Below are 27,813 nucleotides of genomic sequence, written 5' to 3'. Positions count from 1 at the left end.
CTTCGACTTTCTCGTGCTCTCGTGGCCTCTTGTGTTCACTCTAAGCAGGCCAGGTAGCAGTGGCGCTTAATGCCAGCCATTAACTGTAGGGCGTGCGGCGGACTGAGGCGTCCCCACTCGTGTGGCCCCCTGTGTGCCGTTTTAGCCTCCGGCTGGAATGGGGGGGGGGCGGCATAGGCACCCCAGAAGCAGGGGCAAGGAGAGAAGGGGGGGCTGCTCCCTCACTCCCCCTACTGATTCCCCCGCAGGCGCCGCGCCCCCATCACCGGCTCTGCCAGGTGGGGGAAGGAATCTTCATGTAGTGCTGGGCAGGGGGCCACGGCCCTGGTTTCCAAATGCCCCTGATGTCACCGCCGCGGCCGGGTGCACCGACACTAATGCGGCGCCTTCGCCCGCCGGGGACCCGCCGTGCAGCAAAGGCCGGGGCGCCGGAGCCACGGCGGCCGCCTCCACTCAGCCCCGGTAGAAGGGAGAGGGGAAGGGGTGGGGGAGAGAGCCCAAGCCAAGGCCTATCCCCCCTGGTTGAGAACCCCCCTCCATAGCCGCTCACTCACCGCGCTCCCGTCCTTCGCGGGCAGGGTCGCAGAACGCGCTCCGCTCCGTATCGGCCACCACGGCCTCCCTGGGTCTTCCGGGCTCCTCGCGGCTAACGCCCGATCCGCGTTGCCTCATGCGGTGCCGATCGGCTCCATCGTTGTAGGCCGGCCCCCGAGCCCAGTCACCACTACTGCGGGCGCCGAGTGCCGCTCCAGGAGCGCCCTTAGGATATTATCGGCGAGCCCGAGATGGAGCGCTCAATTAGGCGTCCTTCTCTGCCGCCATTTTGGCTCCCAGCCCCCAGTGAGCTGTTAGTTGATGGATTTCTTAAGTACTTTTGCAGGAAAGGAGAGCAGGGAGCTGGGTCTGTAGTTTTTGAGGTCATTGGGGCCAACAGAAGTTTTCTTGAGGAGGGGCCTGACCCCTGCGTGCTTCCATTTCTGGTGGAAAGTTGCTTTGGAGATGGAGGGAGTATATGGACGTCATGATGGTTGCGGTGGGCTGTTCGGTGAAGGAAGAACAGGTGGTTATTGTGTGGCTAGTGTTCATCAATTAAGGGAGGTTGTCAGGGCTGGGCGTAGAGGGTTGGGGTCGAAGTCCCTGTATATGGTAGAGATATTATTGTGGAATTAGTCTGAGAGGGAGTCGCAGGGCTCCTGCGATGGATGGATGGTGGTTTCTATGGCTGTTGGGTTGGAGAATTCCTTGATGATTTTGAAGAGTTCTTTCATGTGGTTGGCTGTGGTGTTGTTGCGGGTGGTAATTTCTGCTCTCTTGGCCATCTTGATGTGGAAGTAGTAGTTGTTGAGGGCAGCCTTGTAGGCAGCTCTGTCAGAGGGGTCCTTGGTGACACGCCATTGTTTCTCGAGTCGTTGGTAGTTGCGTTTCGGGTTTCTTAGTTCTGGAGTGTACCATATTACTTGCCTTTATGTGCTGGTAGTTTTAGCTGATTTCAGCGGGGAGACTCTGCCGGCGCATTTGGTGATCCAGGAGGTGAAGTTGAGGTCTGTCCTGGGTTCAGGTCATGCGGTGTGCAAGGCCTCTGTCCATTGGGCCTTGATTACCTTGCCCCAGCTTTGGTGGGCTGGCACAGCGGTGCTTGAAGGTGGTGTTCTGGGCTTTGGAGATGGTATTGTAGACTATGTCATGGTTGGTCCAGGTGAGTTCAGTGACAGTGTGAAGTTGATTCTGTTGTTAGAGGTGAAGATGGCCTCCAGTGTGTCTGGCTTTGTGTGTGAGGTTGGTGACCAGTTTTGTGAGGCCAATGTTGAGGGTTTCTAGGAGAGAGATATAGTTGGTGTTGTTGAGGTCGTCCAAGTGGGAGTTGAGATTGCTGAATAGGACGTAGTGAAGGGAGTCAAGCATGAGGGAGGCGATGAGGTTGGTGGTGGCATTGCAGAAGGCTGGTCATGGTCCTGGGGGCTGTACATGAAGGTGCCACGCATCGTGGTGTTGGTGTCTGTCTGGAGTCGGAAGTTGAGGTATTCCATGAAGGGCGTAGGGTCGTCATTAGAGATGGTGCTTTGGATGGTCTAGGTGCAGATGGGCTTGACTTTGGTGCTCTGGCGGCGCAGCCGCACATTGGCCTCCTTCATATGTCCTGGGAATTGGGAAGGGCTGGGGTTGGAGGCGTGAGGGAGGGCGTGGCAGTGGCAGTTGAGTGGTGGGAAAAGTGCATCTGTAGGATGTGAACTGCAAAATGTGGGTTTTGAATGGAGTGGAGTGGATGTGGCGAAGCCGGAAGGCTCCTGGATGGCTGGGGAGCTGCGACCTGCACGGGTCAGACACTGCTCTGTGAGACCATGCAGCGCCCCCCTTGTTGTATCCTGGGAGATGGGAGGGGCCTGGATGGGAGGCAGGAGGGCAGAAGCTGCAGTGGAGTGGCGAGAAAAGTGTGTCTGCAGGACGCGAACTGCGGAATGTAGGCAGAGTGGAGTGGATGCAGGCTGGAAGGCCCCTGAGCGGCTGGGGAGTGGTGACCTGCACAGGTGCTGTTGGGATGGAAAGCCATTTTTCATCATTGAGAGGCAGATCACTGTGTCAGAGGAATGTTGGCATGACAATCAGACTATCAATGATCTTCTAGGATGAAGATTGCATTGTACAGTATGGCTGTTGGACTTTTTGCCTTACGCAGGGTCATCCCCAGTCTTTTTGCCTCTTTCCTCCTGGTTTTTCTGACCTCTCGCTGTTGGCTCTAGGACTCTGAGCACTTTATCACTGCTGACCAGTGCTAAAGTGCAGGTGCTCTCCCATCTAAGGTTGGTATGATTGGCTTATACCTAATTGGCATATTTAATTTACCTATAAGTCCCTTGTACAGTGGTATCTCTATACCCAGGGCCTGTAAATTAAATGCTACTAGTGGGCCTGCAGCGCTACTTGCGCCACCCACTGAAGTGGACTTTTAAGCCTGTCTCAAGCCTGCTAGCGCAGGGCCTGTGTGCGCAGTTTTCTGCCACAGGGACCTGGCATCTAAAGTTACTTGCCAGGCCCAGAACTCCCCTTTTACTACATGTAAGTCACCCCTAAGGTACGCCCTAGCTAGCCCTATGGGCAGGGTGCCATGTATGTAGAAAGGCAGGACATGTGCTATATTACATGGCCTGTCCTAGTAGTGACAAACAGCCTAACTTGGTGTCTCACTGCTGTGAGTGCTGCCTTCTCATAGGATTGCATTAGAAATGCCCTGCCTTATGTGTAAGGGGTATTGTCTGATTTATGAGGGGTAGCGTAGGCGTGTTTGGTATGGTTGTGATGGTGATAATAAATGCTGCTTACTGGTCTGGATGTATTTTTTATTACTATCACAGAAATGCTACTTCTAGAAAGTGCGCATTTATCTGTGCTTATGACTCTGGTGTTTTGCAGCTTGACTCCAATCCACGTCTGGGCAGAGTGACAGTTGGGGCTTTGTGCATACTTTTCAGACAGCCTGTACACAGGGAGGGTGGAGGTGTCACAGGGGTGCATCTGCATACTGAATAGTCTTCCTGGGCTGAGAGAAGGGAGAGGCGGGCACATCTACATTTGTAAAGGCTGTGCCCTGGCCTCACACAATAGGGTCGTTAACCTCCCACTGATGTTTGGAGCCTGTGCTGAAAGGAGAGAGGGGGCACTCCCAGAACCAGTTGCAACTGGCTGGAACCTCCTCTCCCTACCATTGTAAAACACTGTAAGAACTGACTATAAGTACAGGGGAATTTTCCCCACAATTTGGAGACTCTTGGAATCATCTTGGAACTGGACACCAAAGGCTGAAAGGACTCACCAGGAACCGCCATGGACTGCTGCTGCTGTGCTGACCTGTGACCTGCCTGGTCAATGTGAAGGACTTGCCACTTGCTGCCTTTCCCTTGTGCTGGCCTGTAGCTGGGCCCTCCACCTGAGGACCTTGTCTTAAGATTGTGCTCCCGAGGGGCAGGGTGCTGTGGCCCCTGACCCCTGCATCAATTTCTTCACGAGAGGTGCTTGTCCGTGGTTGCGGCTGACATAGCGCTGATTGCAGAGCGCTTATGGAGCCTTGGGAGCTCGTAGGCTCCTGGCTGCATTGTGCCCCTTTAAATAAGATCACCGCAGCGGCCCGGGAAGCTGGAAGAACACTCGCGCACCGCATCGGGTGCAGGCGAGTGTCTGCTCGGGCCCCAGGAGGGGTCCGATCTTCTTGTGGCTTCACGGCAGGACCAGGGGAAGGCGCGGGGAGTGCCCCCTTCCCCTTGGCCTCTGCGTTAGGAGCAGGACGCTCCTTTTCTGCTGTTAGGTAAAATGGGCATTATTGTGGGCCCCCCTTGGTGGAAGGGCCAGTGGAGGCCCGGGGGGGCCCCAGAGATCGCGGGTCCCGGGAGGGGCCTGTCATTAAACCGGAGGGGGTGCGTGGTGCCCCCCTCCTGCCCTAAGTTGTTTTTGCTGGCTTTGGCCCCCATTGTGAGGGCCGGTTGAGGCCCTGGGGGGCCCCCAGTAATCACGGTCCCCAAAGGGGCCTGTTTATAAAAGAGAGGAGGTGCATGTCGCCCTCCTCTGACCCCAGAGTATAAGGGAGGCCCCCATTTTGCGCACAGGAGCGCCGGGGGCCCCATTGTTCGCCTTCTAGGCACTGGAGGTGCCTTCATCCAACCAGGTACTGTTTAAAGGACCAATATAGTTGCAATCCAAAGTTCTTTCTACAGACTTTTGTTTGATTCATATATTACCTACCTGCGTTTGATGTTTTTACATATGTGTATGCAAATGTTCCTTTTATGGACATGCTTGCTAAATGTTTTTCTAACTTGCCATATGTTTTCTAATGTTCCTACTATGGGCATTTTATGATATTCTTATGACAAGTGCTGTGATGTAATAACGTGTTTTCCTGACTACTGCTTAGGTTGCAGAATACTGAGTAACCTGTGTGTTATGTGTGACTACTGCTAGGTTGCAGAGTAACTAATGTGTAACGTTCTGACAACTGCTAAGGTAGCAGAATAGTACTGATATGTGATGTTTGGTCTGATAATTGCGTTGTGTACAATACAGTATATTTTCATATAATCTGGTGTTGTGTTTCCTTTGTGGTGGGGATATTGTGTCACATATGTTGTGTGTGTTGTGCAGATGCTTTACACATTACCTCCAGGTTAAGCCTGACTGCTCGTGCCAAGCTACCAAGGGGGTGAGCAGGGGTTATCTTGGACGTGTAACACCCTTGCCCTGACTAGAGTGGGTAAGTTCTGCCTGGCTGAGGTGCATACCCTAGCTAACTAGAAACCCCATTTCTAACATTGGTTGTCAGCGGTGAGGATAGGACTTGTGCTTGCACAATACCATTGTGACTCATTATTTCACTACAAGGATTGCGTTTAGACTATCACATGTTTGGCTTCTCTTAACTTTCTCTCTTTGGTCATTTTTCCTGTTTTCAGTTCTCACGCTTGGGTATTGTGGTTGTCACATTTGAGTTATTTGTACCTTTTCAAGATGGGGCTTACCTTTGATTTAGAGGACCTGCCGTTTTACACGCAGGAGGAATTAGAGGGGTTCTGTAGAGAGAGAGGGCTGCCTGTAGAAGGGGACCTCAGGAGATCTCTGAATTTCTTTGAAAGGTTTGTGACATATACCCAGGGAGGGAGTGTGCTTAGGGGGTACCCAGAGGATCCTGAGTGTAGCGAGGGTTCCCATTGGGAGGGCTCCCAGACCTCATCCCTAGAGAGTGGTAGAGAGACTGATCAGGAGGGTGAGAATGACCGGGTGGGGACGCCAGTTGACAGGGAAGGCCCTAGTGATTGGGAGTCCGTTGCTGGGTCCAGTGTAAGAAGCAGGGCTACCTCTCATTCCTTGACGCCTTGTGAGCTAAGAGATATGCGGGAAGAGAGGGACCTGAAGTTGCAGTTAGCGCGCCTAGCTGTTGAGGAGAGAAGGGCTGAGGTAGAGAAGGCCTTAGTACAGGAGAGGATGGCAGAGGCAGAGAGGGCCTTTGCCAGAGAAAGACTCGCTCTAGAGCGCAGTCTGAAGGTTCTGGACTCACCAGCGCTGCAGGGGGAGTCCAGTGGTAGCAGCAATGTAGAGTGCTGTAGCAAAGATGTTCCTCACATACCCATAGATCTGGTACCTAGGCTCCAAGAGGGGGGTGACATACGTCAGTGGTTAAAGGAATATGAGAGGGCTCTGGTAGAGCGCAGGATCCCTGAGAAGGATTGGGGAACTGGCCTAGGGAGCTTTATTCCTGAGGAGGGGAGGGATGCCCGTACTCCGCTGTAAAGAATGCACTGATTGTGAAGTATGGTTTTTCCCCTGAGGAATACAGAAAAAGGTTTATGGGTGGTAAGAAACTGTCCCACCAGTCTTGGGAGGAGTTTGTGGAGGATTGCACTAGATGGATGGGTGAAGGGTAGCACAGTAAACAATTTTGAAGGGCTGTTTAATCTGATTGTCAGAGAGCACCTGCTTCGTTGTTGTTTTTCAGAGTTACGCCAACACTTGTCAGTGTGTGAGCTCTCTGACCCCAGGGAGCTTGCAAAGGAGGCAGACTTCTGGTTGCGTACCAGAGGGTCTGGTGTGGCATTAGGGGGTGTTCCTAATGAGAGTGGTCTAGGTGTTTCCCAACCAGGTGTGGTGGGATAGGCTTGTGTCCCAGGTAGGTCCCAGTGTATTGGGGTGGGTAAGGCACCCCATGTCCAGTCTCAGAGGAGAGTGAATGGGGTTGGGCTGAGGCCCAGGGTACCCGAGCTCCAGTCCCAGGTCCTGGAGGGTTCCATGAGTGAACACCAGGAGGTGAGCCTAGCCTGTGCCGTAGGGCCAGCTGTTCAGAAGGATCCCATTTTGTCATTAGGACTTGGGCGGGTGGCTGGTGATAGCGTTCCGCCGGTCCTGGTGTCTGGTAGTCTCGCTCTACAATGGAGGAGGCAGAAATCCAGTTATAGGGTTGAGAGGGGGCTGCGGGCCCCAGTGGAGAACCTGGAGGGTCAGGGGTCAGCTCTGAGAGCAGAGCTCCCCTGGAATGACCTTGGTGAGACCATTTCTGGGCTGGGGGGAATCCAGACTCTGTGAGATGGGCAGAGGTCAGGAGACCTGCGCCAGCCAGACTCTTGTGTGGCCCTTGGGGAAGGTGTTTCCCTGGTGGGGGGTAGGTGTGCACCCAGGAAGTCCTGGTGCGCCAGGCAATGATTCAATCGCAGGGTGGTGACTCTGGGTTGGATGATCAGGTTCAGGGGGTAAACTCTGACCTGATGGGGAGTAGGTGTGCTCCCAAGGAAGTCCTGGTGCGCCAGGCAGTGGTTCAACCGCAGGGAAGTGACTCTGGGTTGGATTGCCAGATTCAGGGGGTAAGCTCTGATCTGGTAGGGAGTAGGTGTGCTCCCAAGGAAGTCCTGGTTCGCTGGGCAATGGTCCAGTCTAAGGGTGTCGTCCCTGGACTAGATAGACAGGTTCAGGGGGTAAACTCTGACCTGGTTGGGGGGGGCGGTTAGTGTGCTCACCCCCGTGTGAAACTTCTGGTGGCTTCTCCCGAGGTGGGGAGACGCAGGACTCTGGAAGTAGGGTTCAGGGAGGGGGAAGCCCGCCCCGGACCCCGGTGCAACCCAAGGGTGTCGTCCCTAGGTTGGGTGGTCAGTCGCCAGGTAGTGATCCTGGGCTGGCGAGAGAGTTGTGCAGGGCTGCTGTACCCAGTACCCTGGCAAGTGTGGATTCTGGTGATACCCCTCCTAGGAGAGGATGGCGGGATCCTAGAAGGAGGGGTAGAGGGAGGAGAGACTCGCCTCTAGTCCCTGTAGAACCTATGGGTGCGGACCCTAGGTTGGTGGATCAGTGGCAGGGCAGAGCCCCTGAACTGATTGGAAATGGAGTGGAGACAGGTTGCTTTGCACCTGGGGCTACCGCCTCCCACTAGTTATGGTTTCAGACACCAGAGGCTCCTTGATGGCCTGGTGCCTGGTTCTGGCCATTGGCAGCTAGAGAACCCCCGTGGGTTGGTCTAGGCTGCCTGGGAAGCATTGACAGAGAGATCCAAGTGGAGTCAGGAAGGCGTAGAACTAGAACATGCCCCTGCTGTTGTGGTCCTTGTTCTATCGCCCCAATCAGGGAAGTACATCAAGGTATTGATTGTTCTCCCCTGGCTTTTGGCTGGTAGGGGGTTGTGTTGGACTTTTTGCCTTACGCAGGGTCATCCCCAGTCTTTTTGCCTCTTTCCTCCTGGTTTTTCTGACCTCTCGCTGTTGGCTCTAGGACTCTGAGCACTTTATCACTGCTGACCAGTGCTAAAGAGCAGGTGCTCTCCCATCTAAAGTTGGTATGATTGGCTTATACCTAATTGGCATATTTAATTTACCTATAAGTCCCTTGAACAGTGGTATCTCTATATCCAGGGCCTGTAAATTAAATGCTACTAGTGGGCCTGCAGCGCTGCTTGCGCCACCCACTGAAGTGGACTTTTAAACCTGTCTCAAGCCTGCTAGTGCAGGGCCTCTGTGCGCAGTTTTCTGCCACAGGGACCTGGCATCCAAAGTTACTTGCCAGGCCCAGAACTCCCCTTTTACTACATGTAAGTCACCCTAAGGTACGCCCTAGCTAGCCTATGGGCAGGGTGCCATGTATGTAAAAAGGCAGGACATGTGCCATATTGCATGGCCTGTCCTAGTAGTGACAAACAGCCTAACTTGGTGTCTCACTGCTATGAGTGCTGCCTTCTCATAGGATTGCATTAGAAATGCCCTGCCTTATGTGTAAGGGGTATTGTCTGATTTATGAGGGGTAGCGTAGGCGTATTTGGTATGGTTGTGATGATGATAATAAATGCCGCTTACTGGTGTGGGTGTATTTTTTATTACCATCACAGAAATGCCACTTCTAGAAAGTGCGCATTTATCTGTGCTTATGACTCTGATGTTTTGCAGCTTGACTCCAATCCACGTCTGGGAAGAGTGACAGTTGGGGCTTTGTGCATACTTTTCAGACAGCTTTTACACAGGGAGGGTGGAGGTGTCACAGAGGTGCATCTGCATACTGAATAGTCTTCCTGGGCTGAGAGAAGGGAGAGGCGGGGCACAACTAAATTTGTAAAGGCTGTGCCCTGGCCTCACACAATAGGGCCGTTAACCCCCCACTGATGTTTGGAGCCTGTGCTGAAAGGAGAGAGGGGGCACTCCCAGAACCAGTTGTAACTGGCTGGAACCTCCTCTCCCTACCATTGTAAAACACTGTAAGAACTGACTATAAGTACAGGGGAATTTTCCCCACAATTTGGAGACTCTTGGAATCATCTTGGAACTGGACACCAAAGGCTGAAAGGACTCACCAGGAACCGCCATGGACTGCTGCTGCTGTGCTGACCTGTGACCTGCCTGGTCAATGTGAAGGACTTGCCACTTGCTGCCTTTCCCTTGTGCTGGCCTGTAGCTGGGCCCTCCACCTGAGGACCTTGTCTTAAGATTCTGCTCCCCAGGGGCAGGGTGCTGTGGCCCCTGACCCCTGCATCCATTTCTCCATGAGGGGTGCTTCTCCGTGGTTGCGGCTGACATAGCGCTGATTGCAGCGCGCTTATGGAGCCTTGGGAGCTCTTAGGCTCCTGGCTGCATTGTGCCCCTTTAAATAAGATCACCGCAGCGGCCCGGGAAGCTGGAAGAACACTCGCGCACCGCATCGGGTGCAGGCGAGTGTCTGCTTAGGCCCCAGGAGGGGTCCGATCTTCTTGTGGCTTCACGGCAGGACCAGGGGAAGGCGTGGGGAGTGCCCGCTTCCCCCTGGCCTCTGCGTTAGGAGCAGGATGCTCCTTTTCTGCTGTTAGGTAAAACGGGCATTATTGTGGCCCCCCCTTGGTGGAAGGGCCAGTGGAGGCCCGGGGGCCCCCCCAGAGATCGCGGGTCCCAGGAGGGGCCTGTCATTATACCGGAGGGGGTGCGTGGTGCCCCCCTCCTGCCCTAAGTTGTTTTTGCTGGCTTTGGCCCCCCTTGTGAGGGCCGGTTGAGGCCCTGGGGGGCCCCCAGTAATCACGGTCCCCGGAGGGGCCTGTTTATAAAAGAGAGGAGGTGCATGTCGCCCTCCTCTGACCCCAGAGTATAAGGGAGGCCCCCGTTTTGCGCATAGGAGCACCGGGGGCCCCATTGTTCGCCTTCTAGGCACTGGAGGTGCCTTCATCCAACCAGGTACTGTTTAAAGGACCAATATAGTTGCAATCCAAAGTTCTTTCTACAGACTTTTGTTTGATTCATATATTACCTACCTGCGTTTGATGTTTTTACATATGTGTATGCAAATGTTCCTTTTATGGACATGCTTGCTAAATGTTTTTCTAACTTGCCATATGTTTTCTAATGTTCCTACTATGGTCATTTTATGATATTCTTATGACAAGTGCTGTGATGTAATAACGTGTTTTCCTGACTACTGCTTATGTTGCAGAATACTGAGTAACCTGTGTGTTATGTGTGACTACTGCTAGGTTGCAGAGTAACTAATGTGTAATGTTCTGACAACTGCTAAGGTAGCAGGATAGTACTGATATGTGATGTTTGGTCTGATAATTGCGTTGTGTACAATACAGTATATTTTCATATAATCTGGTGTTGTGTTTCCTTTGTGGTGGGGATACTGCGTCACATATGTTGTGTGTGTTGTGCAGATGCTTTACACATTGCCTCCAGGTTAAGCCTGACTGCTCGTGCCAAGCTACCAAGGGGGTGAGCAGGGGTTATCTTGGACGTGTAACTCCCTTGCCCTGACTAGAGTGGGTAAGTTCTGCCTGGCTGAGGTGCATACCCTAGCCAACTAGAAACCCCATTTCTAATAATGGCACTATTCGGACAAAAGTCGTACTGTCATGCTGCATTGTAGGCCAGGGAACACAAGACTACAAATTTCAGCATGTGTCAGTATATCAAATAAAAGCACAGAATATGGCCACCATGTCACTGGTAACATCAGGTTATCCTATGTGGAATTCATGTTTTAGTAAGATTTTGACTGGCTTATAAAAAAAACTTTCATGCAACTGTACATTAGCCATTAAATAAAAATAACTATCATAAAATGAAACATTCTTTGTAATCTAGTTACAACTGAGTGATATTTAATGTGCAGTATAACTGAGGCAGCTCAAAATACCTTCCAGGTCTGTTTCACTTATCACAGTGGCCTTTGTTTATACATCCCTAATTTGAGTAGAAGGTCTGCTTTCAGAAGCCTAATGCTTTATTTAATGTGGTTAGCAGGTTATAAAACAGAGACAAATATGTATGTATTCAAGTAGATTATGATGTTCCAGGCACATTTTTAAGCGCACATGAAATCATGATGGTTGTGTCAGTGACACAGTCTGAATATATGTTTAAAATAAAGGTTATCGGAGAATGTTTATGTAGCAATTGAAGCTTATGTAAAGTTTATTATTATGTCGCCCCAAGCACTATCACTAGAGCGGACTTCAAACCACTCTTTCCTCCAATCAAGGGAGCACAATATGTTCAATATTCATCAGTCAACAATACAGGAGTATAGCATTATGGATGGGGGTAATGGGCATAAGATTTGTGGTTTCAGGTATAGGATAAAGTCTAAGGATCTGGTGTACAGAGTTAAAGGTAGGAGTTGTACATTTAAGAGGTACAGGCTTAGGGTGTAGGAGTTAAGATTTAAGAGGTTATGGATAAGGTATATGGTTAAATGAATTGGGATTAAGTCTGCACAGTTAGTAGTTATAGGTTAAGGGTTAAGTAAAGATTGAAAGGTTAATGGCACAGGGCGAAACCTTTTGGGAATAAGGTGAAGGGATTTCGGTAAAGGGTAGAGATTACCGGGGGCTAAATGTTAAAGGCTAAGGAGTTTTTTTAAATAAAATTTATGTTTATTGACATTTTCAATACAGTAAGGAACAACAATAAACATATTGATTGCAAACAGCTTCTAGCATACAGTAAATATGCCTTTTCTCGGCTCTGAAGTGCAATGCCATCTATTACAGCAGTTTCACAGGAAACAGTGTCAGTAACTACTATCCTTTCATCTCTGCCGTAGCGTTCTCTCACCCATCTCTAGCACAGTCTATTATTTTGCTATCATCATGCTCCAGTGAGATAGATCCTCTCCTGCCCTGTCATCCTTTTGAGTTAGTTTCGTGAGCTGCTCATCTGTGATTGCCTATTCCAGTAGGTCTTTTTTCCAAACCAGGAGTTGCGGGACCTGCTTTGCTGCAGGTTTCCATTTTAGTATACTTTCCTCAATATGCCAAGCAGACATAGTTTCACTGATCCCTTCAACCAAAGTACTGTAATACGCAACAATTCCCCCACCACTTCCCCTCAGAATCCCACCATAAAGGACCAAGTCTAAGTCATGTTAATGAAGTCAGCCAAGTGCATCCTGCACCTGTCACACGACACAAGCTTTAGCCTAGTCATGTGTAGTCAGTCCATCTGGGCAATACCTTTGCCAGCGTGCCTTGGCTCTCTCCATCATGCCCCTGCTATCCACCAGTATGTCTCTGTGTAAGTGCGTTAATAGGCATTCACATTTGCTGCACAGTGGTGTATCTGAGGCTCCCAATCTCATCCACAATTTACATGCTGGCAGTTTCACCGCTAGTACAAACAGCACAGGGAATAGCAGGCATCTCTACCTGGCCCCCCTAGCCAGACTCCAAGAATAGGTTACAGTGCCCTTAGTAAGCACCTTGGCTTCAGGTCTGTGTATAATAATTGCACCTAATATTGTTTGGGCGAACTACATATCATGCAGAACTGCCCACATATACTGCTATAACACTACATCAAATGCCCACTCCAAATCTAAGGCACTCAACGCTAAGTGGGCATCAGAGCCTTCCAATGAGTGTATTACATGGTTGGGACTCCTAGTACTATACATTGTGCTCCTGCAAAGGATGAACCTGGTTGGTCTGCATGTTTGAGCGAGCCAGTCACTCCAAGTAATCAGTTGGCAAGAACTTTACAGAGTATTTTCAAGTCTGTGTCTTGCCCTTCCTTTGGGATTAGCACCATCACCACTTCCCTTATGCTCTGAGGAAGGACTCTATTTTCCAGCTCGTCTAGACAGACCCCTAATAGGTGCTCCAAAATGTGGGATGGCATTATGTGATATATTTTTTCAGAGCAGGTAGTGGTCCCGTGGACCACTGCCTTCTCTGAGAAAATAAAAAGAAAACTTTTCATTTTTTTGTTTGAAATGCGCCCCGTTTTCCTTTAAGGAAAATGGTCTGCATTTTTTTAAAAACTGCTTTATTCAAAAAGCTGTTACAGAGATGGTAATCTACTGTCCCCAGCAGGCCACCATCCCTGTGATGGCGGCCATTCCCAATGGGGTTGCAAATTTCGAACTACCTCATGAATGTTGATGAGGTAGGTCATTTGCTACCAGAAAGGGCGTGGCGGAAAAACTATGTCCAGAAACAAAAGTTCTGTGTAAAGGAGCTCTCAAGAACTATATGACCTTGACTAACTCTGCCGGAAAGAGAATATTATGAAATGCGGATCGAAAGGGCAGGTAATAGATCTAAAGAAATATTTAAGATCGTAAATGACTTATCAAATCCTGCCACTTATCAGATAAGCAAGTATCCTTCAGCCAATTGGTGTAAAGAATTGCCCTAATTTTTCCATAACAAAATGCAGGCGATTCAAACAAGCCTTACAGTAACTCTGTCATCCGATACCTACCAGTTCACCTAAAACCATGTCCTGCCAGCTCTCCGTGTTTAATGGAATTTCGCTAGAGAACTCCAGAAAGGCCATTTTACACCTCAAGTCAGGATCTCCCTCGATCATTGCCCCCCATCAGTTCTGGCACTGGAAGTGGACGTTATTAATCTTGTTATGAACCTTCTACTAATGCGTCTCTAACCACAGCTACAGTTCCACCCTGTTGGAAGCAGGCCAGAGTTGTACCGCTCCAAAACAAACTAATGCAGACCCTGATGTCCATGGCAATTATAGGCCTATCTCACTCCTGCCCGCACCTTCCAAACTATTTGAAACATTAGTGAATCATAAGATCTCCAACTATATCAAGGTCAACAAGTTGCTACATCCCAGCCAATCTGGTTTCATGGTTCAGCACTGAGACAGCCTTGCTGGAAGTCCTGGAACAGATCAGGGGCACCATCGATGCTGCCAGCAGGGCTGTCCTAGTTAGATCTCTTTGAAGCATTTGATACTGTTCCGCACAATAGGCTGCTCAGCTGCATTCAGGAGATTGGGATTAAAGGTAATGCCTGGAAGTGGCTGAATTCTTATCTTGAATATAGGAGCCAAGAAGTGGGGGATACTTCCTTTCTCATCTGACCACTGTCTCTGTAGGAGTCCAACAGGGCTCAGCATTGAGCTCCACAATATTCAATCTATATATGTCTCCACTTGCAGACTTTGTTAAATCCTTTGGAGCAAAAATAGTATTTTATGCAGATGATACACAGATTGTCTTCACTTTTGTCAAGTGAGAGATAATAGGCTCCTATTAGACCTTGTTTGTCTGTTGTCTTCCGCTGGATGAGCCTTAATCAATTGAAAAGTAACACTGAAAAAATTGAGGTTCTCAGAGTAAGTCACAATTGTGATCTTAATCTGGAGTTTCATTGGCCAGAAGGACCCACCCCACCTAATACCCAATCAGAAGTTGTTAAACACTTTGGGGTCAAATTGGACAAAACTTTGTCCTTCCATTCTCGTATTAACTCAGTGGGTGGCTTGTGCTTTGGCAAGTTCTGATAAGGATTATCATAATTTTGGCCTTAGTGATGTCCAGGTTGGACTATGCTAACTCTCTATATGCTGGCCTGCTGCAGTACCTGCTGAGGAAATTACAGATGGTACAGAATGATGCCGCCAGAAGGGAGCATATTTCCTTTCACTTAAGAAGCTTACACTGGCTTCCTATGAATAAGCAGATCTTATTGAAGCCTCTCTCCTGATGCACAGAGTGCTCCACCAGGCTGGTCTTAGTTACCTGTCATCTAGGATTTCTTATTATAGCCAACCACAAAATCTGTGATCTGCCAATAATTCTTTGGCTATAATCCCTAAGATTCGCCTGGCTAAGGCAGGTGGGCATTCCTTCTCTTTCCTGGGATCAATTTAAGGGAGCAACTTGCTTTTAGAACTTTGCCAGATAGAGGATGAAGACTTGTTCAGGAAAAAGCTTAGAACTCGGCTGTTTGTTCAGTAGCTCTGTCTCTACTCTCTTTTACTGTTTCACATAGCCTCGGGACACTCTTTCAGTAGCCGCACGCTCTGCAAATGCCTGTACATTAACACATAAACATCATCGATTTCAGGGTGTGAGCTGAAACCAAACTAGGGCCATTCTTCCAGTCCGTCCCGTTCTCATCTTCCGGGTGGCCTCACTCACATCTATGTGCCCCTCATTCACCACCCTCCAACAGCCCAGAAGAGAGACATCTCATACCAAGCTGAATGAGTCAGCATTCCACAAATATCTTGTCCAGGTAACAACAACCAGACTAAAGTGCAACCAGTCCTCTGCAAACTCCAGAGATGTCCTCCTCCTTTAACGTTCCTGAACCATTCCACTGCTTTAGTCTGGATCATTAGTAGAGGTTCATGACCCCGCAGAAGAGGACTCTCAGCTCAATTGGTCCCAATTGTTATCTGCCTGGTCCGTTGGGGTTGACTACTGTGGCCCCTTTTGCCCGTATCCTTTGACTTCTCAATCCATGAACTGGGCTCCGGAGGCCACCACTGTGCGAGCCCCCACCTTGTCCCACATTTCCAACCAAGTCCATACTTTCTCTGAACTGTTGAAGAAGTGACTCTTACCCTGTGTGAGGACCTTCAGATGGGCAGGAAAGAGCAGGATGTATTGCAGATTCAGTGTTCTGAGTTTTTGTTTAACATATATGTAGGATTTCTGCTACATTTGAACCTTCCAGGTATAACCTGGATACACTGTGATAGGTTGGTTTTCAAACGCTCACTGTATGGTGTATGACAAAGCAGTTTCTGTAGTTCAGGACAGCGGAGGTGCCCCGGAAGGGGGCAGTGCCACCAGGGCCCAATGAGCTATCTCTATGGCAAACACTGCTTATGGTCCTGAGTTTTCAGCTTCCAGCAAATCTAGTCCTCCACAAAACTCTCCACATTGGTTCCCTCAGCCTGCCTTAGAAACCCAAGAAAGCAGAGGTTATTCCTTTGGGACCGGCATCCTCAGTCCTCTCTTCTAGGATGTTTGCAACAGTTGTCAAGGTCACCACCTGCCCTTTCAAAGTCTTCACCTCTGCCTGCAGCTCCGCCTCTGTGCCTTCTATTGTCCGCTCCCTCTTAGCTACCTTGTGAAGATCTGCTCACAATAAGTTAACATCCAACAACACTGTCACTATTTTGCAATCAGGGCCATGCAGCTGCCCTGAATGGCCTGCAAATGTTCCGCCCTAGAGGGCTCTTCCTGTTGCCTCTCCTGCTTCTGCATTTGTTGGTATTCTATTAGCCTCATGGGTCTTTGGGGAAGGCTTAGTGCATAATATAATGTGTGACAGTGTTCCCGTGATGCACCTTACAGTCCTTATCCTTTACCACGTTGATGAGAGAGAAGATCTCACTATCAGCTATGTATGTGCGGTTGATTGGCAGCTCAGGGGTTCCCCAGAGTAATCTCAGGTATTCCACTGGCAATGCTAGACTGTTGCCTTTTAGTGATTGAGTGAGGTTGAAGGCACAGGTTTATACATGGTTCACAGGTCGCAGGCCCAACAATAAGCCAGGTCCAGAGAGTGGCCCACGAGGAGTTGCTTGCAAACCCTAATTCACCTGGACAAAAGCATCTATTCACCTCATCCCAGCTGCTCAGTGGGTGCCCTCAACTGCCCTAGGGTCCGTTGCTCCCCCGTGGAGCACCAATACACCACCAAGGGACATTCACCAGAGGAGGGGAAGCTTGCACACAGTCTCAAGATTGGTATCTCACATGCTGCAGCTCCAAGCTCCCACAGAGTGTCCCCAGCTCAGTCCAGTTGTCCAGTGGGGGCCTTATCTGCCCCTGGGACCCAAGGTCCCCCTCAGCACTCCAGGTCCAGCTCACCATCCAGGGGGGCGCACCTGAAGGGGAAAAGCCTATTCACAGTCTTGAGGCCAGCATGGTCTCAGGCTCTCACCAGGTGTCCTCAGACAACAGGCGTGTTCCCTATGTCGTGGTTCCAGCACTTGCCTGCCAGAGCCCATCCCTTTCATTTCACCTGCAGGCTATTCTATCACCTTCTGTCTACTCTCCAAGTTCACCCATTTCTCCAGGGGCCGTGCCTTCCCCCGAGTCCCCCAGAGTGTGATCGGCACCTAGCAAAAAAAAGGCCACCAGCGCTCCACACCTGCAGGCCACGCCAAAACAGACCCAGATATGCAGATGCGGCATCTTTTCCGGGATCACCAACTGCCCACCTCTGTGCAGTGTAGGCAGGATGGAGCCACCTTAGTCCATTAGAGCAAGTTTCTCAAGAGAATGTTGCAAGATTTCGGTAGTGGCAACAGTGCTATCAGGCTCTACCTGTGCTCGCCCATCTTGATAAGCCACACCCCCAAAGGAGTTAGGGTTAACACCATGATTGCATTTGCTTACTGTCAAACTTGAAAATGTGTTTCAATTAACAATTGTTGATGAGTATTATAAACCTTTTTACCCTCCAAATTCCCCAAAAATGTAAGTATTACTTTTTACAATAACACTACACTTAATTCATTTTTATTAAACATGCTTCAGTTTCAAAATACTGAAATTAACATTAAGGATGAACCGATGCTATCTGAAATAATAAGTTACAAACTATTTGTGCATACCTGTAATATAGAAGACTGATTTTGATAATTATTATTATATTATTATTATTAAAAACCTTCATAGAAGTACGAGTAGCAGTAGCATTCACATATATCTAAGATTGTCATGAAAAAGTAGAAATATCAGACTCTTGGTTTTGATATAGAACATTGCAGCCTAGCTATGCAATCCTACGCTTTAAAGTTAAACACTCTCAGTTGGCTTACTATGACCAGTATATAGGTACTGCATTTCATTAAAAAAATTATTTTATTTATGTTTTTTCAGGCCACTTGTATACCTTGGTTTAAAGATTTTTAGCCGATTTGGAGTGTGTGAATTTTTAAACTGTACAGAAGCTACACTACGCGCCTGGTTACATATTATTGAGGTCAACTACCATGCAACCAATTCGTATCACAACTCCACCCATGCTGCTGATGTATTACATGCTACAGCGTTTTTTCTTGGAAATGAAAGAGTTAAGGTATATTTCTATTTTGAGTTACTTGCTAAGAAAACATAATGAATTGCTTTTTGTAACTATGTTGTGTATGTAGTATCATCTATAAAGAGTAAGTGTTTTATCTAAAAGCATGTGCTCATAGCAGAAATGAATACACAAAGAAAATATTATTTGCTGTCATAGAGAAACAAATTGTTGCTGTAAAAATAGACGGCCTGATGCATACCTGTAACATTGTTTCATGGTGTGTAAATAATGGACATCTTCACATAAAAAATGATTATTTGTGTCTTTTTGAATACAGTACTTCAGTGGTATGATGTTCCTATGCATGCTTAACTTTCTTTAATAAATTGCACTTGTATGGCACTGATGAAATTTGACTAAACTTATATGGGTACTGTAAGTTATATCACATGCTTTTTGACCCTATTGACATCACATGACAAGTTACACAGCCCTTTATTCTGATGAACTCACAGGAAGTGGAATAAAACCTTGTAAATGTGTAAAGCTAAAAAACATGTTAAAATTCTCATGGCAATTAATAAAATGCAAGCAGGTGAAATGGAAGAGGGAGTATAGGAGTTGTGGTCACAACATTTATTGCACCCTAAATAAAACTACCACAACCTGTTCCTGTGCTAGAGACTGCCTAGGGATCAGTTGCTTTTTGATTCATGAGGAGGGTACTGATATGTGGAAATAATGGTGTTGATATGATCTTCTACCATCGTGAGTTTTGGAAACTCATGAGATGCTTGTATGAAAGTGGAACACATGGAGCACGTGTTCGGTTAGGGAGAGCTTAGAGGCTTCCACCCGTAACAGATAAAATGCCAAAACTTAAGTCCATGATCAGTGGTCTGGTTTATAAACTGTAATTCTCTGACCTGTGGAATTATAGCCAGGGTTATAACAGTCAACTAATGAAATTCACAAAAATGATTGCTTCTGAGGTTTCACCTGCTAAAGAGGAAACACCATGGACCTTCAAGTAACTGACTTCTCACCTGTTAGCTGAAAATGATCTCACCCAGAACTGCAAGATGATGACCTTTGACAATGCTGATACTTTTGACTTTATCATCTCAAGGGGTGGCACTAAGAGTTTGGTGGTCAGATCACCTCCTAATCATAATCTCATTTAGCATTAGGAAAGTGAGATACCATGAACAGCCAAAAAACAATGTGGATTCAGAGCCTAAAAACTGAAATCTGACCAAGGTCAACCAGCTATATTTCTTGTGTCTTGCTCAAACAAAGCAAGTTGAAGCTATAAATACAATCACCATTTCCTTTTATAATGTGGTATCTTTGATGCAATAATGTCCCTGACAATGAAACAACAATAACCACATAAATATGTGGTTCCAAAAGAATATGCCAACAAAATCCCATCAAACACCACCTGCCAAACCTCTAAACTTCTGGAAGAAATGCAAAGGAACCATCATTGATGCCAAAACTGCTTCTAAGACCTCAAAGGTTGTAGTCCACTTGCTCATCACCTGACCAAAAAAGCTTTGCTAGATGGAAGAATAAGCCTCCAGCTCTTGGCCCCCAAACACAATCATTAACTCAACAAAAACTTCCAAAATTGTTTTCTGGCAAAAAATATATAAATTCTTATGTGCCAGCTCTGCCTCCAATGCTGCCAACTTGTTTATGGTAGTTAAGCATCACCCCCCTGCAATTTGTATGAAGTCTCTCAAAACTCAAAAAATACATATCCCTCACTGAGAGCATCAGGCTATGCAGGTGACCTGATATTTAACTGTTTCCAGAAAAACTCCATCTTAGTTTCAAAGTATGACAGGTTAAAACACTTGAAAATAGTTAGGTGATCCATTTGACTCACATTATTATCGCATTACCTTCAGTTCTCTCCGTGGAAAATCTTTTAAAACCTGTTTAGCATTGCCACGAAACACAATCCTGCCTAAACATAACTTGCTTCGGAGTATCAATCTCTCAGTCAATTTAGACTGGGAATTACTACTACCACTGTAATCCTGCAGAAAACTGATAAGTAATTTCACATACTGAGCAAAGTATATGATATAGTGGACTTCAAAATTCTTTTACCCATCATGGATTCATGCTTTGGTGTTACTAGACCTGTTCTCAAACGGTTCAGCTTTTCTTCCAGGACCATACTCAGGAGATGAAAAGTTGAAGTGAGTTAGAGAATTGTATAGCAAGTTCAGTTGTCTTCTGGTTCACACACCTTATTGGGCATCCAATTGCTCTTCTTTCTTCACATTTGCTTATCCTATAGATTAAGTCCTTGGAGAGCTGTATATGAACCTAACCAATCAGAAGTAGTACTTATCTTTACCTTATGGTAACTGCAGGATATTACGTCACCCATCCCTTCCAGTACCTTGTGAAATTCCAGCACTAACTAAAACCTCAGTAATCAATAAAGGTAGTCCTGCTCCTGTTGTTGTACTCATCCCAATTCACCATTCAGTTTTGAATGACCGGGACAGATTTTGGTACCTTCCAAACTCTAGTCAGCATTCCTGGCAGATGAAGTAACCAGTCATTAGCGAAGCAAGAATTGGTAAACGACAACATGGCAGTGGTACTTCTACTGAGGCCAATCTCCCTGGCGTTAATTTTATTGATGGTTGATTTATCATATGTTACAAAGGAGCAGATTTTGTTTTACCGCCCATGCCTAAATAAGATTTTTTTTCCAAGAAAGTAAGACAATAAGGTGCTTGGTCACTTCTGGAAAAATCTTAAGCATCCCAACATTTTCTCAGAGCCAAGCAGACATACGGTGATTTGTGTAGGGCCTGCTTATATTAGGACTTGAGTACATATTAGACCTCCAAAAAAATGTCTGCCCCTACGGCGGACTGGAAAACATGTGAAAGCATGTGCGATCCCTCTCTTTTTAGGGTCGATTTCTTGATCTTCTGAATAGTAAATACCAGATTTTCAGGATATCGGCAATGCCTATGCATGAGTGAAATTTACAAATAGTTCATTTTAGTGGAAATCATTTGGATTTACTTGGCCATGCTGAAACCCCAAAATTTAGTGGTGCAATTATTCAGCTCAGTCTTTGACCACCTTACTTAGCTCCTTGAACTGATTTCCCATAGAAACGTAGGGTCTAGCCAAAAAGGTGGTTTGGTCCTAAACGTCATCCACTTAAACTGTTAAAGATACTTGACCGATATATTTGCAGTTATAGAAGCAGCAGTGCTTTCCAGTGCAAAGGGAATAGTGCAATCAGGCTTGTGTTTGTGATATCCACAATAAATATGCATGAGTGGAATTTAGAGTTTTTAGTGAATGTATTTGCAAATTTGTTAATCATGGTGATAACCTGCCTGGATCAGAGTCGTTTTGAGTCATGGGCAATTGCCCAGTGCCCCACTTTCTATAGGGCCCCCTGGAATCACCAAAAGGATAGTCACAATATTCCCTCTCATTCTGTCTTCCTCCCTTTCTCTTACTTTCTCTCTCTTGTCTTTCTCTAACCCCACCTCTCTCTGCTCACCAATGCCTCTCTCTGTCTATCCCTAACTCCCTTTCTATATCTCACTTATCTCTTGCTTCAACATCCCTCTCTCCCTATTTTTGCACTCTCTTTATATACTTCTCTAGCTCCCTTTGGCTTTCTCCTACCCCCTGCTCTGTGATTCTCTCCTTATCTCTACCCTCTCTTTCTACCTCATCTTTCTTTATTTCATCTCTCTACCTTTAAATTGTTTATCTCATCTCTCCTGGCTTTGAAAATCAGTGAATCCCCACCTTTCTCTCCACTCTTCCATCTTTTTACCTCAACTCTCCCAAACTCACTATTCATGAGGGCTTGATTTAACTGAAATGAGTAATAAATGTAAAATTCTTCTGAACTTAGGGCCCAAAATATGTGTTGCCCGGCGCCCCACAAATCCTTGAGATGACATTTGCCTGGCTATTCAAAATGGCTGCCTTATCTTTATACGTTGTCACTTAAAGTCTCAAGAGTGCTTGATTGATAAACCTGTAACTCACAGAGGCCACAGGGATCTCCACTACAAAGAGTACAAGGAGTAATTCTGGTCAAAGACAGAAACACTCTAGCAGCACACTATAGGTCTGAACTGTTATGTTTTCCTTACCCTATCAACTTCCAAAGGGAGCTCAAAATGCTGCTGTTCAAGACATACTTGAATGAACATTTTTACATTTTTCAATACTATAATGGTTCGGTAAGCGTGGTAAAAAAAGATGGTCAACAACTACTATGAACTTGCTTGAACCTTAACAACTAACAACTGGCAGGCTTTCATTCTACTCCCCCTCCACACCCAATTTCAGCACTGGCCATTCTTCCCCATTGCTGCATTCACATTCAATGTATATGCCTTACTTACCAGCCAGTCAGTAAAACTTTATCGATTTTTATATTAAAAATCATACAAGTATACATGTCAAAAAATACCATCAACAGCAATAAAGATGTATATTTTAGTGGGAATGGAAAATGATTTAAAAAAAATATTCGGAAAAAACAATCGAGAGATCCTATTGATATGGGGGGGTGATTTTAACGTCCATCCGTGTGAAGAAATTTCAGATAAGATATGTGGTTGGGACTCGGAAGGCATAGGCACAAGCCTCCACTTCTCTCATAATGCTCAAGGAGAGGAAATGAACTTACTGGCTCAAACCTATAACCTCTCCTTTGTAAACGAATTAGTTCTGGCCGATCCACAGTTTAAACCAACATATAACGGAAGGGGCGCAAATACAGTGATCGATTATGTCCTAATGTCTACTCACTTCGCTCACTATCTTACAAACTACTCATTGCATGACATCGCAATTAGTGATCACTATCCTCAGAGTATGAATCTCTTAATTTCTCCCCTTTTAGCAGCTAGGGAAGATAGTATTATACTGGCAGATGATATTGAACTGGCACCGCGCAATGGATATACTATGAAGTGGGCCCAGATAGACCCCAAGTCTTTATTGAAACAGGTAATATACCAATGCAAACATGCCTTCGCAGACTGTCTAAGAGAGAACCCACATCCAGGGCAATGTCTAAGTGCGTTTACAACGAGTACACAAACCATAAAAGAAGCCCTCACTATTAAAAGCAGTAAGGTAGAGAAAAAAAGGATGTGCGGATGGTTTGACCATAACTGCACCCAAGCACATAAGAGACTGAAAAAGGCCCTCAATGCCCCAAAAAGGTGCTGGAGTGATATACGCAAACGCAGACAGGAATATAAGACAGCAATAAAGAAAAGGAAATTGACCATAAAAACAAACTTGTGGGAAACCCTCCATATAGCAAGTCGCAAGAAAGATAACATACTCTTCTGGCAGACAATAAATTCCCCTATGCTAGGGGACAGTGACACTCCTAGGATGGAAATTGCTATCTCCGAAGAAGACTGGGTAGCACATTTCTCTAATATATATTCCCTGACGAGTGACACACTAGACCATACCCACGACCACGATGCACAGGAAAGTCCGCGCCTAATCATAACCCCCCAATTTAGCCTTCAGGAGGTAGAGGAAGCTTTAATAGAAAGTAAATCAGGGAAAGCGCCAGGCCCTGATGGCGTTCCGATTGATTTATTCAAGGCCAACATGGAGCTGTGGGGGCCTGTACTGACGCAGACATTGAGGGCTATCTGTACATGCGGACCCCTACCATCTTAGAGAGACTCTAACATAATCCCAATATATAAAAAGGGTGACCGCCTCAATCCAGCCTGTTACAGGCCAATCTCCCTGCTGGACACAACAGCTAAAATAGCAGGGAGAATAATTCTGAACAGGCTACAAACATGGGCAGAGGAAAATAATGTTCTAACCCCGGTCCAGTATGGATTCCGAAAAGGAATCGGAACAGTGGAACAAAGTCTAAATCTAAGTCTTATTATTGCAAAGTATACTAAGATCAGAGCAGGCAACCTGTACCTGGCCTTTATTGATTTATCATCAGCCTTCGACTGTGTGATTCATGATAAATTATGGGATATTTTAAACAGCATGGGGGTGGAACCGGCCATAATTCAATTTATTCGTGAAATGTACACAGGGAGCAGAGCAAGAGTGAGGTACGGCCTAAAAGGGGAATGCACTCGCCCCTTTGGTTTATACAGAGGAGTGCGCCAAGGCTGCGTTCTTGCTCCGTTCCTGTTCTCAATGTACATAAACAACCTAGACAAAGAACTGGCCACTAAATGTAAAGATCTACCCCAAATAGATAACCGAACTGTCCTGGCATTACTTTACGCAGACGACACAGTACTAATGGCTAGTACCCCAATAGCTCTCCAGAAACTCTTAACAACCTGCATTACATACATGTCACAGCTGGGTCTTACTGTCAACCGCTCAAAAACTTTTATCATGAACTGCGGTGGGAAGCGCGGGAAGTCTTATAACATCACTATTGCAGATAGCAAGGTCGAAACCGCGCAATTTTTTTCATACTTGGGCATAACTCTTGATAAGTTGGGTTCCTGGGCCAACTGCAGGAAGATGAAGAGAGTGCACTTGATTAAAACAACGATGGCACTACGACTATTCTCCAAAAGGCTTGGGGGGATTACACCACCTAACATGGTAAAGATCTACAAAGCCAAGTGCATTCCAGCTGTTACGTACGGGGCAGGAATTTGGGGTCATACAAACTGTGATCTAGTTCAGACTGTGGAGAATGATTTCCTACGACATCTGTTGAGGGTACCAAAAGGTACTTCATCGTACGTCACGCACTTGGAACTTGGGGTTCCTTTCATTGCAGACATGATAAAGATACAGCCATTGCTATTATGGCATAAAGTCTGGACCTCGGAGCACACCAGTTTTAATAAGGCCATTCTTACTGACTTTACGAAGTCATTATACACATCAAGGGTACCATGGTTAAAATACATCATGACCTTTTTTGAAAAATTGGGCAACAAAGACTACTACTCAAATCCAGCCTCGTTGCAGAAGATTTCTAGGAAGGACCTGAGCAAGCTGGCATTAAAACACCTAGAAGACATACGTTGGGGTGTGGAATAAAAAAAAACTTCAGTCATTCATAACCAAATAATTTTGACGGCGGAGGGCATGCAGCCTTACTTGGCAAACATGGTACTCCCTCGCCACCGTTATGTCCTTACCAGACTTAGGCTAGATACGTTTCATCGCCTAGTTTCATTTCCAACTATGAATGATTGGTCAATCTTGTTAAAACCATGCCCCTGTGATGCAAAAACACTGCAATCGACAATTCATGTGCTCTTATTTTGTAATTTTTACGCCAACCAGAGGAAACGCCTAGTTGTTCCACTTTTAAGGAAAATTAATCTCCCCCAATGTCGCACAGCCTATGCCTGTCTCCAGTCACTCTCTTCCTTAGAAACGTGTGGAATTTTTGCAAATTTATTATGTATGGTATTAAAGATAAGGAAATCTATGGGGGAGTTGTTCAAAATATCATCTACCGTAATAGGTTACTTCCATTGTTGTGTTTCTTTTCCTTCTTTTACTACATTTTTACTATATTTTTATCGTTTTATCTACTTTGACTTTTTATTCTTTATTGAAACACAAGTATTATAACCAGAGATCTTTTTTATGATTGTTATGTCTTTTATGACTTGGTGAAAGTCGAATAAAGATTTTGTACTACTAGTACTAATAAAGATGTATATAAAACATTCTTAAGTCAAAAAATACATCAGCTGATAGTTTAAATTCAGGGAAAGACAGAGACACATGGAAAGTAAATCAGAATGTCAAGCAGGCAGTAATTCAGGCTAGAACCTGGAAGTGGGGGCTGTTGTGATTTGCAGTAAGAACACCTGCCACGAACCATGAAACAGAAAAACATATTTTGGGAGTATCTGAATGTTGCACATATAAAAATGCAGGGCTGATCTGTCTAAAATCTGTAGCTATCAGGAGGTGCCTTGTATATTTATGACGGAGGGTAGAAATTCCTGGGCAAATAAGTACTAAATACATGGGCCCGTATTTATACTTTTTTAGCGCCGCATTTGCGTCGTTTTTTGACGCAAAAATGGCGCAAACTTGCAAAATACCATTGTATGTTGTAGGTTTGCGCCGTTTTGCGTCAAAAAGCGGCGCAAATGCGGCGCTAAAAAAAGTATAAATACGGGCCATGGTATCACAAGCTGAAGTACCGTCACAAGAACAAGGAGGCAACTTGGATTGTTTATGCCAGACGCCTTTCGGAAACATTGACTGATTAAATATATTCAATCTAAAATATGTCAATAGGTAACAATGATGAATGGACATATCCACAAGGAGATAAAGCACAATCCTGCTGACAGCTGTAACCATTATGTACTTATACATCGACAGCTTGAGTAAAGTGGAGTTCAGCTGCCACCCTCAGGGAGTAAGCCTACTTAACCCAATCAAGATCATTGGGATGCCCTCGGGCCAGTAAATAGGCCTGGTTGCCCTAGGTCTTTGATTGAAAGATGACTTTATATATTGTAGCCACGGAATGTGAAAAGCAATATCCAGTGACACTCAGTCCTGAAGAATTAGCCTATTTAATTTTAGCTCCTCCTCGTACCATACAGAACAGCAAAGTAATAGCTCTGGCAGACGAATATTCATCCCCAAATCGTCATGTATGATTTTAGCAAGGATTACCTGTTCCACAACCAATAAACACCTCAGGAACTTATTCTCTGTCACCTGGATATGATCAATAGATGTGTATCCCCAAATCTCACAACCAAAAGTGGCCATCAGGATACATTTGGCCTTACATATGTCTAACAGGAGATTTGAAGGCTGTGCCCAAGGTGACTAGCAAAATCGTTGCAGCGCCCCAAAAACCTTTAAGATAACATTCGCCTGGCTATTCAACATGGCTGCCTGATCTTTATGCATCTTCACTTAAATTCCCAGGAATGCTTGACCGATAAACTTGTATTTCAGAGAGGCTGCAGTGATCGCCACTAAAAAGAGTACAAAGAGTATTTGTTTCTGAAGACTGAAACAGTTTCACACAAGCGGCACTCTATAGGTCTTTCACACAAGCGGCACTCTATAGGTCTGAACTGATATGTTTTCCTTACCTTATCTTCCAAAAAGAGCTCAAAATGCCGTTGTTCAAGACATACTTCACAATGAAGATTTATGCATTTTGCAACACTATAGTGGTTCGGTAAGCATAGTAATAAAGATGGCCAACAACTACTAGGCACTTGCTTAAATCTTAACAGCTAACACCTGCCAGGCTTTCATTCTACTCCCCCCCACTCCCAAGTGAGTAACTGGATATTCTTTCTCATTGCTGCATTCCCATTCAATGGATCTGCCTTACTTGCCTTCATCTGCCTGACCAACGTTGTCCGCAGCTCCTTCTTCTTTAACCATTTCATTTATAGAAGAGGTTGCTACCACCACTCATGGGCCTTTCGTCTGCGTTTCTGCTGGAATTCACAATGCTTCTCCCAAAAGCTTTACTGAATTTTCTACTTCTTTACTCACTGCTCCTTGATCACTGGCAGCGAAGCTCTGCCTACACTGTTTACCATTCCACCTACCTGTAATTA

The 27,813-nt window shown here is 46.2% G+C and overlaps 1 protein-coding gene across 2 annotated transcripts in view; it reads left to right on the top strand.

Annotated features, from left to right (window-relative positions):
• PDE8B (phosphodiesterase 8B) overlaps positions 1–27,813 on the top strand; it is a 900,595-nt gene that overhangs the window by 730,092 nt on the left and 142,690 nt on the right. For both annotated transcript variants that reach the window (XM_069223470.1, XM_069223477.1), the window contains one exon: positions 18,067–18,265. In XM_069223470.1, the coding sequence (XP_069079571.1) occupies positions 18,067–18,265 (199 nt within the window). The remainder of the gene's footprint in view (positions 1–18,066; positions 18,266–27,813) is intronic.

This window comes from Pleurodeles waltl, chromosome 1_1 (genome assembly GCF_031143425.1).
Source record: "Pleurodeles waltl isolate 20211129_DDA chromosome 1_1, aPleWal1.hap1.20221129, whole genome shotgun sequence".
Lineage (NCBI taxonomy): Eukaryota > Metazoa > Chordata > Amphibia > Caudata > Salamandridae > Pleurodeles > Pleurodeles waltl.
Note: the sequence above shows the minus strand (reverse complement) of the source record. Positions and strands in the feature narration are given on the sequence as shown.